The 15,497-nt window shown below is 35.8% G+C and overlaps 1 protein-coding gene across 3 annotated transcripts; it reads left to right on the forward strand.

The window, feature by feature from the left end:
• Nucleotides 1-435: 435 nt before the first annotated feature.
• LOC144442836 (uncharacterized) lies at nt 436-14,671 on the forward strand. Of its 3 annotated transcripts, none has more exons than XM_078132215.1 (12): nt 436-594; nt 1,174-1,251; nt 2,007-2,465; nt 4,107-4,265; nt 5,467-5,580; nt 6,763-6,934; nt 7,456-7,572; nt 7,750-8,007; nt 9,249-9,362; nt 10,079-10,348; nt 11,737-12,051; nt 13,300-14,671. In XM_078132215.1, the coding sequence occupies exons 3-12, from the start codon at nt 2,016-2,018 to the stop codon at nt 13,779-13,781; spliced, it is 2,451 nt and encodes an 816-aa protein (XP_077988341.1). In that variant the 5' UTR covers nt 436-594; nt 1,174-1,251; nt 2,007-2,015; the 3' UTR covers nt 13,782-14,671. The 3 variants fall into 3 exon arrangements, with proteins under 3 accessions (XP_077988341.1, XP_077988338.1, XP_077988339.1); XM_078132212.1 differs by having other exon boundaries at nt 1,174-1,247; XM_078132213.1 differs by lacking the exon at nt 436-594 and having other exon boundaries at nt 1,033-1,251.
• The last annotated feature ends 826 nt before the right edge of the window (nt 14,672-15,497 follow it).

Here is a 15,497-nt window from a genome sequence, read left to right on the forward strand (position 1 = left end):
AAGTAGCGTCAAACACAGAAAATCGTACGTTGCTCCATGTCATTTTGCCAATGTCATTGACCATGCTATGTACGTATATGATATACGTGAAAGAATTCATCTTTCTTCGTAAACAACTCCATAATGTATGCAATCCTGGTTAATTCTGTTAGCAGTGTCATCAGAGGAACTAAGTACGTAGTTATACAAAATTAAATATAAAAGTACTTACGACTCTAAGTCAATATCATTTGTCTCTCTTGTATTTCTTTCGATTACAATTTTGAAATACTAATACTTTGAATGACGTCATATGCCAAGACGATTGTACGTCAGACTCAAGTTATGGCACGTCATTTCAAGTTCCTGTCTTCGCTCTGTGAGATTGAATTCGTCTTTATGACGTCACAGCGAGACTGGTGCAGTCTCATTACAGAAAAAATAGGAAATATGATAAATGAATCGGGAAGACTGGATTAACCGAAAGCAAATCGGTGATTTTCAATCGAAAAGGAAAGCAAGAAGGTGTATCTTTATATAGACAGATCTAGACCTGTACGTATATGAAATCTTCATGATGACGTATCGTGTACAGACTGTGGTAGGGCCTATAATGTAAGTATATATAATGAAGGAGACATATTTTTGTATTCAGTTCGCCCATCTATTAACCATAGTCTAAAAAAACATAAATATGAAACGCTATAACATCTGTGAATAACAAATTTCATTGTAAATTATTTTGAAAATCTTCACTAGCTAGCAAGTGATATGAGGCTGCACATGCCACAGAGGGCGTACTTTCTAAATCGGTTTGACCCAGGTTTGACCTACATGTATCTATTTTTGTAGAGAAATTGTATGCCCCCCCCCCCCCTAAAAATCCTCCGCCGCCCTCCGCCCCCGATGGCAACCTAATAGATATGCATATGGGTATACATGTACTTGTTACCATGGTGTGACGTAATTTATGTGGCCTGACCTGGTTTGACCTACGTGCACAGACTGGGGAAAACCCGGAAGTCTGAGTGAGGTGTCTGGAAATTTCCAGAACTATATATATCTCTTCACAGTCCTGAAGGATCGGCATGGTCCGAAACTGTATTGTCTGACTTGACGAGAGTCTAGGAGATTGTGACAAACGAGTGACTGGTCGGACGTAACTGTAAAATATCACTATTTTTTTTATCGCAGACATCTTGTCGTCTGAGTACACTGTATTCTCCGAAATCAGATCCGTGTACTAAGTGTGGAGCAAACGACAACAGGTAGGTACGTGTGAGGGTACTAGTGTGTATCATAGATGCAGTAGACTAATACACCCATGTATGTATGGAACTTGTAAACGTAAAATAGCGCTGCATCCCAAATTATCATAAACTGTAATTTTTCAGCGGACAAGACGGCAAATACTGGGTATGTAGTTTATCTCGACCAATTTTTGACCTCTATTGCGATACAATTTAATTTAAAATGAAAGTTGAGAGTTTGCAGACTGCGATTACGGATAAGTAAAAACATTTGAAGCAGTTCATTGTACGTTAATATCATGTGTGGTATGTCATTTCAAATACACACTTTACTAAACTAGTAATTTTCTTTCCATTTTCACTTTGTACAAGGCAGATGTATCTCCATATCTCGCACAAAGGGCAAAGTTCACTTGCAATCGAGAAATTCAGATGACAAAGTTCTGACGTCACGTATGACATTTTCAACCATCAATGTAATGAGTTTTTACCATTAACAGAAGACTTACACTCAATTGAAAGAATTTTGAGTAAATATTAAAATGTATGGGCTTAGTAGTGTGGACATTGAGATGAGGACAAACACCTGTTGTTCCCAAACTTAGTTATTTGAATTCAGTCTGCTCACCATTCATGATTCAACGTTCAACCTTTGAAATGATATTTTTTAAAACAATAAGTACATGCCAAGGCCAATTTTGAAGTCTACAGAATTAGATAAACATGTCAATTTTAGCAATTCTGTGGCTACAGTTCAGTGCCATTTTGTTTTCACAGATAGTTACCATGGCAACACCACTCGAGAGAATTAACGATGAGGATTACAAAAACTGGCTGAAAGTTGGTCAGTCTTTGCTGTTGATGTGTGAAGGGGTCCACGACATGACCACAGAGGTTATTGATAAGTTCCACAATGAGCTCTTGTCAAATCTTGGACGACAAATGTGCAGCTCTCAGTGCAAGGCTAGAGCTAGACCATCAACTGGGTGTACAGTTTGTCCACGTTGGGAAAAAGAAATTTTAGATCAACATGCAAGTAAAGGTGGAGTGCACTGGACTAATATTGACTGCAAGAAATGGTCATTTTTAGCATGGGAAGTTGCCAAAGTGTACATGCCACGTGGTCAAAAACCCCATGTGACAAAAGCAGCTGACACAGATTCGTCGGCTTTGTTGAACCTTATGATGAACTGTAAGAAGTTTAGGAACCATGTTGGCAAAGCAGCGGCAAATAAGGTTTGTCTTTCTGAAAGGGAAAGGATACCTTCACTAGATTTAATAAAAAATTGGATGTTAAACAAAGTATAATGAATTGGGTTCATTCACTTTCACTTGTTAGTACAGATTTGGCATCGACCAGAACATAGGTGAAAGTGATCTATAGGCCTCGGTAGGCAACTTCCTTTGAACATGTTGGCAATTGTTTCTGTTGTATTTGTAATTGTACAAAGATGCAAGCACTTGAAACAGTCAACAATATGTTAATAGAAGTTATCACCTAAGGCCCCCTATGTCACTTCACAAAAGTTCTGATTGGTGCCAGCCATGCACTGATAAGTGGAAGACAATGAAACTAATGCATTTTATTTGGTTTAACATGTAAGTTGTTATTAAACATAGTGGATCCATAGTGTATACTCTCTCTTCAAAATAGTCAGTGCGATATCTTAAATGACAAATTTCATATCAAATTGAATTACATTTCAGTGGAATATATCGTGCACATGCACCTAGAGATGAGACTCTGTTGTTATAACTTTATCTGGTGAGATCACTTTCGACAAACAAAGACAGAAGCATTTAATTTAACATATGTAAGGAAATTAAACAGAATTATTGTGACATTTTGAAATTAATATATTGAACACATATTGCCTGGCCATGAGGGCTATAGCACCCGTTTATTACACCCGAGGGACTGTGAGTTACCAGAATCACGTGCTATTTCCCGAGGCCAAAGGCCGAGGGAATTAGCATGTGATTCTGGTAACTCACAGTCACGAGGGGGTAATGAACGGGTGCTATAGCCCGAATATAGACCAGGCAATATGTGTTTTATAATATACCTCATGCTGTGAACTCGCGGTGGCAGACGACATCGTCAGAAGCTGCCATTTTGACCTGCTGTGAACGCGTGGTGGTCACGTGACCATGTAAAAGTTGATGGAACTATTTCCCTAGGGAAATAGTCATTCTATTTTCCTATCACGTGACTGATTCTGGCAAATCATGGCACAGCATTATCACTAGGTATATTATAACAATGAATATTAGTGTTATTATGCTCACACCAGAGTGGTGCAGTGTATACAGGTAGACATATCTGCAGCATTTTATTTCTGTAGACTTCCACTTAAAGTTTGAATCCTATCTTGATTACAGGGTGATTGTATGTGCATTGCTAAGGCACTGCTATCACCCATTTACCTGACCTACTGCAAATCACAATAATAATAATGTATTAGTAATGTGTCATGTTTTTGTGTGCATCAAAACTATGGGTGCCACAGTTGCATTTATTTCAATGCCAGAACGTGAAAGCTGGTCATTTCTATGTATTGGTCAGTGTGGAAGATTTCAAATTTGTCAGTGTGCAAGATTTAAGTTTTCAGAGGTTGACAGTATTCCAGGAAAAATTAATTAAATAGTTCATTTAAACGCTTTAAACAAATTGTCTGCTATGGAATATATGAACAGCTTAGTTAGCTTCAATGTATACAGGGGAAAACATAGCAGCGTGTCATCAATGAGTTGCTCAAACTGAGAAGTGGTCATCGAAATTGTAAGAGATATTGACTATTGTAGAAGGAACAAGAAAATGATTTACAATATACATTTGTCATAGATATTTTTTTGAGCAATGTGGTTTATTTCCAGGTGATTGAAGTCAGAAATCAAACTATGCACTCAACTAAGATGAAATTTGAGACAACAGAGATGACACAGCATATTGCTAAAATATTGAATCTTCTGAGAGACCAACAAGAACTGTGCAATAGACCTGAAGCTCAAAAGGCTGCAAAGACTGTAGAAGAGGTCAATATATAAATGTTTTTGTTACCATTATTTTGTAATCATTTGTACATTTGGGTAAATAAACCACTTATTATATTATTCAGTCAACAAATGTACAGCACAATGTGGGCAACGAACAATTTTTGGATGTATTAAATTGTGATAGATTATGTTGTTTTTAAATGACCCCCCCCCCCAAAAAAAAAAAAATAAAATAAAAAAATACAACAACAATAACAACAACACCACCAACAACAAAACATAATGCATTCCCAATGTTAAGGTATCATGCAATCAAATGCCATTTTTAGAAATTATTCATCAAATTTCAATCTGATGCATTCATAATTTTTAACAACTCCACCCCCCTCCATATAAAAGTTATGGTAATGTCATTTCTACAAATTTATCAATGTAATCTCATGTGTCCGTGATTTTAAACCATCCTGACTAAATTCCCATGTTTATCCAATTATCCAATATCCAATATTTATCTATATTTGATAAAATACAAAGATTTCTCACTGTATTGTTTCACAGAAGTCTTTTCAAGTATTAAATGATAGTGAAGATGTTTTATGTATTACAAAATTAATCAAACTAAATACTCATTTCTCACCCATATGCTTATAGTATGTCATTACCCTCGGTAAGTTGCAGTTTCAGCTTTAACCCTGATTAAAGGGGCACAAACACGTATTCTGGCGTAGTATTTTCTGCATATTTAAAAAGTAATTGCAGTACTGTACTTACTGTAGCACAGTTAACCATCATTCACAATTGACTTAACTCAAACCTGGTATTATAACTCATAAATGATCAGATGACGTAATTTTTCATACGTATCAAAAATGTTTAAGAAATCCCTACTATACAATCTACTGTCCCAAATATGCCAGAAGACAATTGTAATGTCTTAGAAGATATGTTGATATCCAGATTAACATTATACTGGAATGTAAGTTTATTTAAGTATTTTCACTTCAGTGAAAAGCTTATAAACTCAGCTTGTGCCACTTTAATGTATGATCATATATTCAAGTTATCCATTATTGTATACCACTACTATGAAATTGACTTTTCCTTCTTTTTTTTCCCGGATGTAATTATATCTCAAAAAGGGATAATAAAGGGATAATGGGAAAAGATTATATGACTAACAATTCATCAACAAACATATAGTAAACATGTCTATATTGTCATCTTCACAAATTTCTTGCAGATTCGAGATGGCAAATTTGTCATCACAGCAGATGAAGAGGAGAAAATCTTAAAAGACAGATTTGAACAACTGGAAAGAAGAATAGAAAACATGGAAGACAAAATCACACCTGAGGTATCTACAATATTGTAGGGTTTTTTAAAATTTTTGTTGAATTTGGAAAACTGCTTCTTAGAAATGTATTCTCTGAAACATGGTTTATTATCAATGATTGAGTGAAGTATTACCTTTGTAACATATAAGTAATATATTAATAATAAGTTACCAAAGTTCTGTATGTTATAGGGGATTATTTTATGTGTATAAGCATAGTTGATTGTTTTAATTATAGATGCAGAGTATTATAAAGCCAAGGGAAATATTTGCTTTTCATTTTTAAATAGAACCGTGCAGGAGGATACTGTTTACTGCTAATCATTGGATGTGATAAGCATCTTGTGAAGGAATTCACTTGCTCTTCATTTGCATAGATACTATTTATTTTCATTAAAGAATGCTAAATAGGGTTGTTGGTGGCCGAGTGGTTAAACCACTTGCCTCTTACCACTGCAGTCAGGGTTCAAACCCCATTCAGGGTTCGATTAAATTTACCATGCTGTATTAAGTAAGAAGAGTGTCGTTCTGTTTGACTCTACCAAACAACACAGGTTTTCCCCCGGGTACTCCAGTTTCCTCCTGCATTAACACTGAACCATGAGGTATGGCCCTCACTGGACTTCTTGGGAGACAAGTGTTTATATACTTAAAGAGCTATCCAGTATAAATAAAGATTATTATTATTACTATTATTGAATATTGGCCTCCTTTGAGAACAGCTTCCACACTACTCTTAATCAAATATGTGTCACCTTCCAGACTATTCTTAATGAGATATATGTGACATTCATACAAATTGTCTTTTTTCCTAGGTTGTAACCTGTGCTAAATGTATTTAGTTAAGAATTCATGTGTTTTATCATATATTTGTTGTTTCTACACTTGGGGTGTAGATTATCATAACATGTATCATTTGTAGTTGTGCCTACCAAGACAATCCTCTACAAGCAAGAAGCACCCCACCCCACCCCCCTCAACAAACACATATATAGGGATTACATATTTCCTTTTTAATCAGGGCTATAAATGCACAAAATGATGGAGAACCTATTCAGTAATTAAGCTACATGACTCTCTCTCTCTCTCTCTCTCTCTCTCTCTCTCTCTCTCTCTCTCTCTCTCTCTCTCTCTCTCTCTCTCTCTCTCTCTCTCTCTCTCTCTCTCTCTCTCTCTCTCTCTCTCTCTCTCTCTCTCTCATAGCTGACAGAAGCAATCAGAAACTTTCAAGACTTCATAAATGGAAATGTAGATTTGAAGAGCAAGTTTGGGGAAGATTTAAAAACACTTCAAAACAGAGTTGATATGATGGAGAAAAAGTTGGATGGAGTTATTGAAAAAGTTGATGACTTGGATGACAAAATATCTCAACTCAGTGAGTGACTTCAAGAATTCTTTTCTTCTACCCAAGATATATTTTACCGTTATTCATTAACTTTACAGTAAAGAGACATCTTTAATTAAAGTGGCCATATGGATGAAAAAGGGTGTCTATTTTGGATTTTTAATTTTTAAGGCAACTCTACTTTCCTACTTGAAAAAAACAATGTGAAACAGCATCAACCAAATCCTTGTTTGTGACTCAATAAATGGCACAAAGCAAAAAAAGTGTGTAAAAAGTTTGTTATTGTATGTACGATAACAAATGTTTGAAACATTTTTTTAATGATTTGCAATTTTGTGAGTTACAAACAAAGATTTAGTATTGCTACCGAGTAGGCAATGTTGTGACTACTAAAGCTAAATCTACGTCAACACATCAGGACAAGGTCAGTAATGTATCAATATGTTGCAGTAGTTCATCATTCATGCTTCAATTGGAAGCACTTTAGGAGTACTAGAAAACTACCAGATAATGCCAGTACATGTAGTTTTCTTTCTTTTACATTTTTGCAGGTGCGAGACCTCCCCCGGATCCATTGCCAACAATGTTTAAAAATCACTTGAATGAGTATGCACAAACAGAAAAACTTGCAAAATTGCCAGAATATCAGTCAATAGCTGAAGAAAAAGGTAAATTTGATTCGACATTCATAAGTCAAATTATCTTTACTTCTTATTGATATTTACTTGAGAATGTAGTGTATGTAATTATACATACTCGTTTCTACATTTGGCTCCATTTTTCACTTTTTTCAAATCGTAATATTGTATTAAGTTCAATATCACACTTGTAATTTCTTACTGTAGGATTTCGCAGTAAGGTGACAGTCAATGGTAAAACTTACAGGAGTAAAGATGTACGAACAACTAAAAAGGACGCTGAGCAAGATGCCGCACGAGAGGCTCTAAGGATGCTGGGTAAATTACCGCCGGAAGAACCAAGTACAGATGATGGTGATGGTGCAGCTGGTGGCCATTTACCTCCCCGTGCTATTGCTGCTTGTGCTGCTGCTTCTGTTGTAGATGATGATGGTGCTGACCAAAACGGGCAACAACACTCAGATAGTAAGTTTTATATAGCAAACCTGTACCTCAAAGTTGTTCTGAGAGATTACATTAATCTGATAGGACAGAAAACTACTATAGTAAGGTGAATGGGAATTGGCCACCCAAGTGGGTCAATTTTTCATGAGAATCCCACAAATGATCCACTGTTCATCTAAAATATCACTAAGTAAGGGGACGATACATGGTACATATGCCATATTTTAGATTTTCCTCAAATTCCTGAGTGAAATATAAAATTGCATTTAAAAAAATCACAGAAATTATGTTTGCTGAACATCTAGCGTGAATATATGAATATTCATGATTGTTCTATATGAAGGTAGTAAACACTTCAGGGTCATGGATATTGTTTGTTCGTCTAGTGCATATGCATTTTTGCTGACTCCCATGATGCAATGTATATCCATGGACACAATGAATAGTGAATGAAGAATATTAGTTGTCAACTTCAATTTTCTCAGCAATCACTTGTAATGTAAGTGATCTAAAATCATGAAATGACTAACCTGATTCCCGAACCCTAGTGTACAAAAATGCATTTATTTCCTGGTTTGGCATTCCCCTTTCTTTCATTCAACATAAGTGAAGAAGCAATAATATTTTTGAGGAGAAATAATGGAACTTACAAGAAGATCATATCTTTCAGTAGTATGTTTGCCTTAGTAAAGATATTCTAAATGTTATACTAAGGCAAAAATTAAAAAAAAAATTGTTAGTTTCCAATAACATGACTTCCGAAAATAGGTAGGTAGGTTGGAATTTTTTTGTTTTTTTAAGTTGTTGAGAAATTGGTTCAACCTAAGACAAGATACTCATTGTCACAATACCCATGTGATGGTGGTAAATGCAGTAAAGGAAGACGTGAAGTAAACAAACACAATATGTAGGCTGTACTGTATAAATTTGACTTACTCGGTTTCCCAGGAATGATATTTTGAAAAAAAAGTCTTTACTAGCAATACTATGACAAGAATACTATACATGGAAATAGCAGTAAATTCTTACCATTTTTACCTTTTTTTGATTATACAGGGTTAGAGGCTTAGACTGGGGTTGGTTAGGTTATCAGAAATGCAGACAATTATTTTTATACAGCCTAACCATGTTGACTGAGTGGTAACATATGTGAAATTGGTAATTAGAATGATAATATTAACTCATCATACAGAGCTAAAATACCAGGTATTGCCACTGCACTTGCTTTGATTGTAAAATGACTTTTTTTTACTCTTTTTCAGGTTCTAAGCCTTCTCCATTACCAACAGTATACAAAAATTGGTTAAATGAATACGCACATATAGAAAAGCTTGTAGAAATGCCAGTATATGATTCGAATAAAGCTGAAAATAATGGTAACTTTGGTTTTTTGTTTGAATTATATTTACTGTACAATAAGCACCACATTGGTGATACAATATAGACTGTTTTGGGTTGTGGTATTTTCTTGAAAAATAGCAATGATTGTGTACTCAAACTAACCTAGAACTTTGCTAAGAATGATGGAAAACCCACAATTTTGATAGTTTTCATGTACATAGGATATCAACCCAAAATAAATTTCAAATTGTTTAGTGACAAACTGATACATTGTTCCTTTTGATTGATATGTTATATTTTTGATGGATATTTTGGCAAAAATGTTGAAAGATATCTGCCCTGTTAAAGTTCCTTCTCTTCCCTCTCCCCGCCATCATCGCAACCTGAAGAAACTATTATACAATAGAAGAGCATATACATGTCTTATCAAAAGTCATATCAAAAGAATTTCTCTACAAATATGGTGGCCATTTTGGATTTATGCAAATTAGGCATTGTTCCATCATTTGGATTTAGGAAGACCTTTGGTATTTTATTCTGTAGACATTTCTGAAGTGTATAGTGAAAAAAAATTCTGCACAACTGCAATTAGTGATGGCTATAAAATGACCAAGTAAGATTTTTACATGAGAATGTGTATGTAATTACATATATTCATTCTCAAATTTCGACCTTTGGCTCCATTTCTCTTTGTCAGATTTGGATATCTTTGTATTAAGTTCAATAGAACACTTGTAATTTCCATTTTCAGGATTTCACAGTCAGGTGACAGTCAATGGCAAAACTTACAGGAGTAAAGATGTACGAGCAACGAAAAAGGATGCTGAGCAAGATGCCGCACGAGAGGCTCTAAGGATGCTGGGTAAATTAACCCAGGAAGAACCAAGTGCAGATGCCGGTGCAGCTGGTCCTACTGGTGGTCAGGCTCGTCCCATTGCTGCTGTTGCTGCTTGTGCTGCTCCTGCTGCAGTGGATGATGCCCTCAATAGCCCTGAACAAAAACGGCACAAATGCATGGATGGTAAGTTTATATAAGACAACTTGTGAATTTGGAAAGAACTCTTGGAGTAATGACTTGAACAGTCAGGTATTATTATACTCACATAAAGCCCACAGGTGCTATATATGCTTTGTCAGGCCTGAGTACTGTAGGATAGACTGTGGGCTGACAGGGAAAGCCTTGACAGTTCCACAGCTATGTGATAGCAAATGTATAACATAGCCCTGTCACAAAGTTCCAAACCTGAATGGAGTTCTGGTGAAATGTGTGGTTGTATCTGTGTGTGTGTGTGTGTGTGTGTGTGTGTGTGTGTGTGTGTGTGTGGATAAAAAAGAAAAAAAATGATGCACTGTGCAAATAGCTACTGAAGACTGTGCTGATATGAGTAATAAACACATAATTAGGAAACAACAAGCTTCTATGATTAAGAGGTTAAGATTAAGATTTTCACATTCAACAAGCATATTAGACTCACTCTCAGTCCCCTAGCTTATCCCAGGGTTCTCGTGTCATTTTACCTGGGTTCCCAAACAAAATTACCATAGACTCTATGGGTAAACACTGCCATTTTTACCCCTTTCTCCCATTCTGTTACTGGGGTTCCATGTCATTTACCTGAGTTCCCAAACAAAATTACCATAGACTCTATGGGAAACCATTGGCATTTTTACCCCTTTCTCCCATTCTGTTACTGGGGTTCCATGTCATTTACCTGAGTTCCCAAACAAAATTACCATAGACTCTATGGGAAACCATTGGCATTTTTACCCCTTTCTCCCATTCTGTTACTGGGCATCCCCAACCATAGCAAACACATGATTAGCTGAATGTCATATTTTGCCTCAGTTTGTCCAAAGTAACTCTAGCTGTGAGCTCAACAAATGTTCTTTTAGTTCACTTTCATGATTAACTCTAAATAATCACATAATATGACAAACTGGGGTGTTTTAAGTTCATAGTGTTATGTAATGATTGAGAGTTCATCATAAAAGGGAATTACAGGAACATTTGATGAACTCATAGCTATTGTTGTCAGTGGCCGAGTGGTTAAACCACTTGCCTCTTACCACTGGAGTTGGAGTTTGAACCCATTCAGGGTTTGATTAAATTTACCAAGCTGTAAGTAGAAGAGTGTCGTTCAGTTTGACTCTACCAAACAACGTAGGTTTTCTCCAGGTCCTCCAGTTTCCTCCTGCCCTAATACTGAACCTTCCTCCTGTTATTGGGCAATGCCTGTTGGATGGTATATTAATAAATAACTATGTAAAAAATAAATAAGTTACTTTGGACAATCTAATATCAAATATTGTGATTCAACGACACCAAGGGACTGAGAATGTGTGTACTACAATATATAACTGTTATGTTCTCAATATACAGATGAATGAAATGTGTTTTTCTTTGCATAGATGATTTCAACTACAAAGGTGCATTGCAAACTTATTTACAAAAGATGCAACATCCTACACCAACATACAGAAATAATAAAATCAACGATACACCACCAACATTTACGGCATGGGTAACAGTCAAACTTGGTGAAAAGAGTAAAGAATACGCCAGTGAAAGTTCTCAGTCAAGTGCAAAGAAAGCTGAACAGAGCGCTGCTAAAATAGCAATGATTCGTCTTGATATACCCTTACCAGAAGGTGCTGTGAAAGTACAGGATTTATCACCCAAAAAACCTGAAACATCACCAGGAAAAGTTGACAAGCCTGTAGCAGGTAAGGGTCATGTGATATATAAAACATTACAGTCTCTAAGGATAACAAGGACGAGGCTGGTTTTATCGCACCTTCTGAGGGTGAGGTATTCTGGGAAGCAAGTTAGGAGCTCCTAATCTCTTTAAACAATATCATCAACATTGTTTGGGTCCCCTAACTGTGTTTGTTTCTTAGAATGTCTTACCTCAGTGTACAGCAGATCGCTTCAAAGCCAGATTTGTCAATGTTTACAACAGAGAAGTTTCATAATGCAGGGTTAGTGAATGATTTTTTTTGGTTCCCTATTAAAAACATATAGAATATAGCTGAGATAAAATCAGCCATGCCATTCTTCCTCTTTTAACATGTGTTGGTTTCCAATCTGAATCTGCCTTGAACCAATTTACAACTATGGTTTAGTAGTAGAAACTTGAACAATACAGAGATCGAGGTCAAAGTGTGTGAAAATCAAGCTAATTAAGGAATAGTCACACAATGTTACAAGTTCAATAAAAATGAACTTCGAGGGGTCTGGCATCAATGCAATTGCTGAACTTCATTTTTGCACATCAAACCAAATTTTGAAATTTTTCTCGCCTTTAATGATAACAAACTCTGTATTTACTACTGAGATGTTGATAAGGTGATTAAAATTTACCTCTAATGTGATATACAGTGCTGTGTTTCCATTAGTACTTTGATGCGTTTATCATCATGTTTTTACATTGCATCAATCATGGTGGTGTGACTGCTACAATTTTCATCACTCTTGTACATTATATATAAACTTGTCGATGTTGCACTTGTGAACGTTCATTTGTTCTAAGCAAGTGATGTTCACTTAACATTGAGATTGTGCGACATCGTGCGATCATCCCGAAATCAGCTCTGATCCGTCTAGTTTCTGATGTTGTCAGATTCAGTCTCTGTAATCTGTCCTCTTAACTCAATATGAGGGATCATTCTTAAGAACCAAAGCTGGTTTTTTGTCCAATAATACAAAATCCTGACGCATCGAATATAGTCAAAGTAAGTATAGATGAACTAAAGATTTGACAAGTGGCAATAGTCTTTCCTTTGTAAATCACAATGTCCTTGTTAAAGTTCATTTGACCATTTCAATAACACAATTTACCTTACTCACTTTATCTGCTATATCATATATACCTTTTGTTTGAGTGATTTGTGTATTGAAATCCCAAAGCTTTGTACTGGATTCAGAATCCACTATTGTACACTTACATTTTTTCCTGTACATTGTATTTTCAGCTTCACCCGAGAGTGGGCAAGGTGATAAAAATTTTCGGAAAGAACTGGAGATGTTCCTGCAAAAACAGAAGATAACTGGAAGTGAGATAAAATATGATGAGACAAAAGTTGGGGAACAACTCTTTATGTCTAAAGTGGTTTTCAAGACAAAGTATGCCATTCAAACAAAGGACACTTTTAATGGGAAGAAAGAAGCAGAAGAAAGTCTGGCAAAACAGATCCTCCAAGAGTTGGGCAAGGATGCCAGTGGAAATTACAAATCAAAGTTAAATGAACTCGATCCTCCAAATTTCCCAAAATATATCACAAAGGTGGTAGACAGTGCCGCGGCAAACAAACAGTACTGCAGTGTTATTCTGTTCAGCAAGATTGATACCAAGCATGAGATTGTTGTAGAAGGGGCTGTGTGCAACTCAAAGAAGTTAGCAAAAGAGAGTGCTGCTCAAAATGCAATGGACTTGTTTAAGGACTTCAAGTTTTGATGTTCATGATGCGAGTGTGTTAAAAGTTAGTTAGTCATGACTCCCCATGAGTGAAATGTGCAATTTCCAAATATGATTATTATTCAGTGCTTTACATTGAGGCAAAAAAAAAATATTTCTGGCCAGTGCACGCATCACTTAAATACCCTCATGTAGGTCTTTTTTCCGTGGTTTTTCAGCCCATATAGTCTGCAGATTTGTGGGGAAACACAAAAATAACTATCCCTACTTCAGTGAAAACAACTGCAGAGCCATTCATGAACAAGGAAATAACATCTACCCCACATACACACTTGCTCTAATGTAGTAAATAAAAAGAACAATAACTGTCATAGATAGTAGATTGAGTGACAGGTTTGTTGGAATTAAAAAAAAAATATTTAAAAAAAAACCGCATTGTCGCACCACTTTAAACAAAATGTCCTGATCAGAAACTATTTTATTGGCCTTAGATATTTGTTGAAATATTGAAACTAGATATAGCCTAGAAATAACCTCTGAAATGGTTATTATAAGAGAAATGATAAAAAGCTAGTGTTAGAAATACAATCATGGTGAAATGACAAATTGTAGTTTTCTTGAAGTTGCCATTTATAACACTTTGATAACATAGCAAGTAAATCAAGTAATTTTAAAACATTTATATTTAGCTGGAGAGTACATGTATAGATACTCTCTGATATAATGTGAGATTCCTCTAACAAAAAGAATAATATAAAGCATTGACATGTGTTTTTAATGTGCAATAGAAATTGTAGACATCAAATAAATACTTTATTCAACCAAGGTCAATTATTTAGTGGTTGAACAATTTATAAAGTGAAAAAGCTCCTACAATAGTTTTTGAACTGACTGTGTTGTCATCATATGCATCAAAAACGTTTGCAAATAAATGTAGTTTGTTTATTATCAGCTTGATGTGTGATTTTCTCGAACCTGTGTGTTAGTATCTGTTTCTGTGTGTGTGTGTGTGTGGGGGGGGGGGGGTGTCAGTGGGTGGGTGTGTGTTATAAATTAGTATTTGTTTCTCTGTCTGTGTCTGTCTGTCTTTGTGACAGTTTTGTAAAGGATAATATTCTAGTCTGTATAAGAAAAATGTTAGGACCTTTTTCCCATGCATTAAGGGAGTTGTCAGAGATTACAAGGGGGATTACAAATTGATTATTTAGGAGGGGAATATTTCATTTAGATAATGGGATTAGGGGAGGGTCACATTTTACTTTTAACTCATTGTTTTGTCGAACTTTGCATTATTTTGTGATTTTAGCATCGCATCGCAGTTCTACATCCTACTTAGGGATAGAGTAGGGCTTAGGGTTAGAGTTAGGGTTAGGTTAGGTACTGTAATATCAGATCATATCAACCAAATTTCTGCTGACAGCCATTATAGTAGTTTAATTCTCAGTTATGATAGGAGGAGAGTAATGGATGTCACAGGAGTAAAACGAGAAATGTTGACCTCGGTTCCGACCATGTCGGGAGTGTACATAGTTGTAAGGAGGTCTGGCCTTCAGCTCAGCCAATGAATCCAACTTCTCGGAACACATGTATTGATTAATGCAGTGCCTTCATAAAACTTCCGAGACACTCTGGTGGTGGTAGTGTATAATGTATAAATGACCAATGCCTTTAAAACTTTCAACATGGTGGCAGCGGTGGGATTAAGTCATTGCCATTAATTCTTAGACACGTATCCTGCTCCATCTCTGACAGCAT

This window comes from Glandiceps talaboti, chromosome 11 (assembly GCF_964340395.1).
Source record: "Glandiceps talaboti chromosome 11, keGlaTala1.1, whole genome shotgun sequence".
Classification (NCBI taxonomy): Eukaryota; Metazoa; Hemichordata; class Enteropneusta; family Spengelidae; genus Glandiceps; species Glandiceps talaboti.

Bases quoted from the DNA above. Each gene is read 5' to 3' on its own strand.
- LOC144442836 (XM_078132215.1), top strand. From the start codon at position 2,016: ATGGCAACACCACTCGAGAGAATTAACGATGAGGATTACAAAAACTGG. The intron at 5,581-6,762 runs GTATCTACAATA...TCTCTCTCATAG, and splicing joins AAGACAAAATCACACCTGAG to CTGACAGAAGCAATCAGAAA. The intron at 6,935-7,455 runs GTGAGTGACTTC...ACATTTTTGCAG, and splicing joins TGACAAAATATCTCAACTCA to GTGCGAGACCTCCCCCGGAT.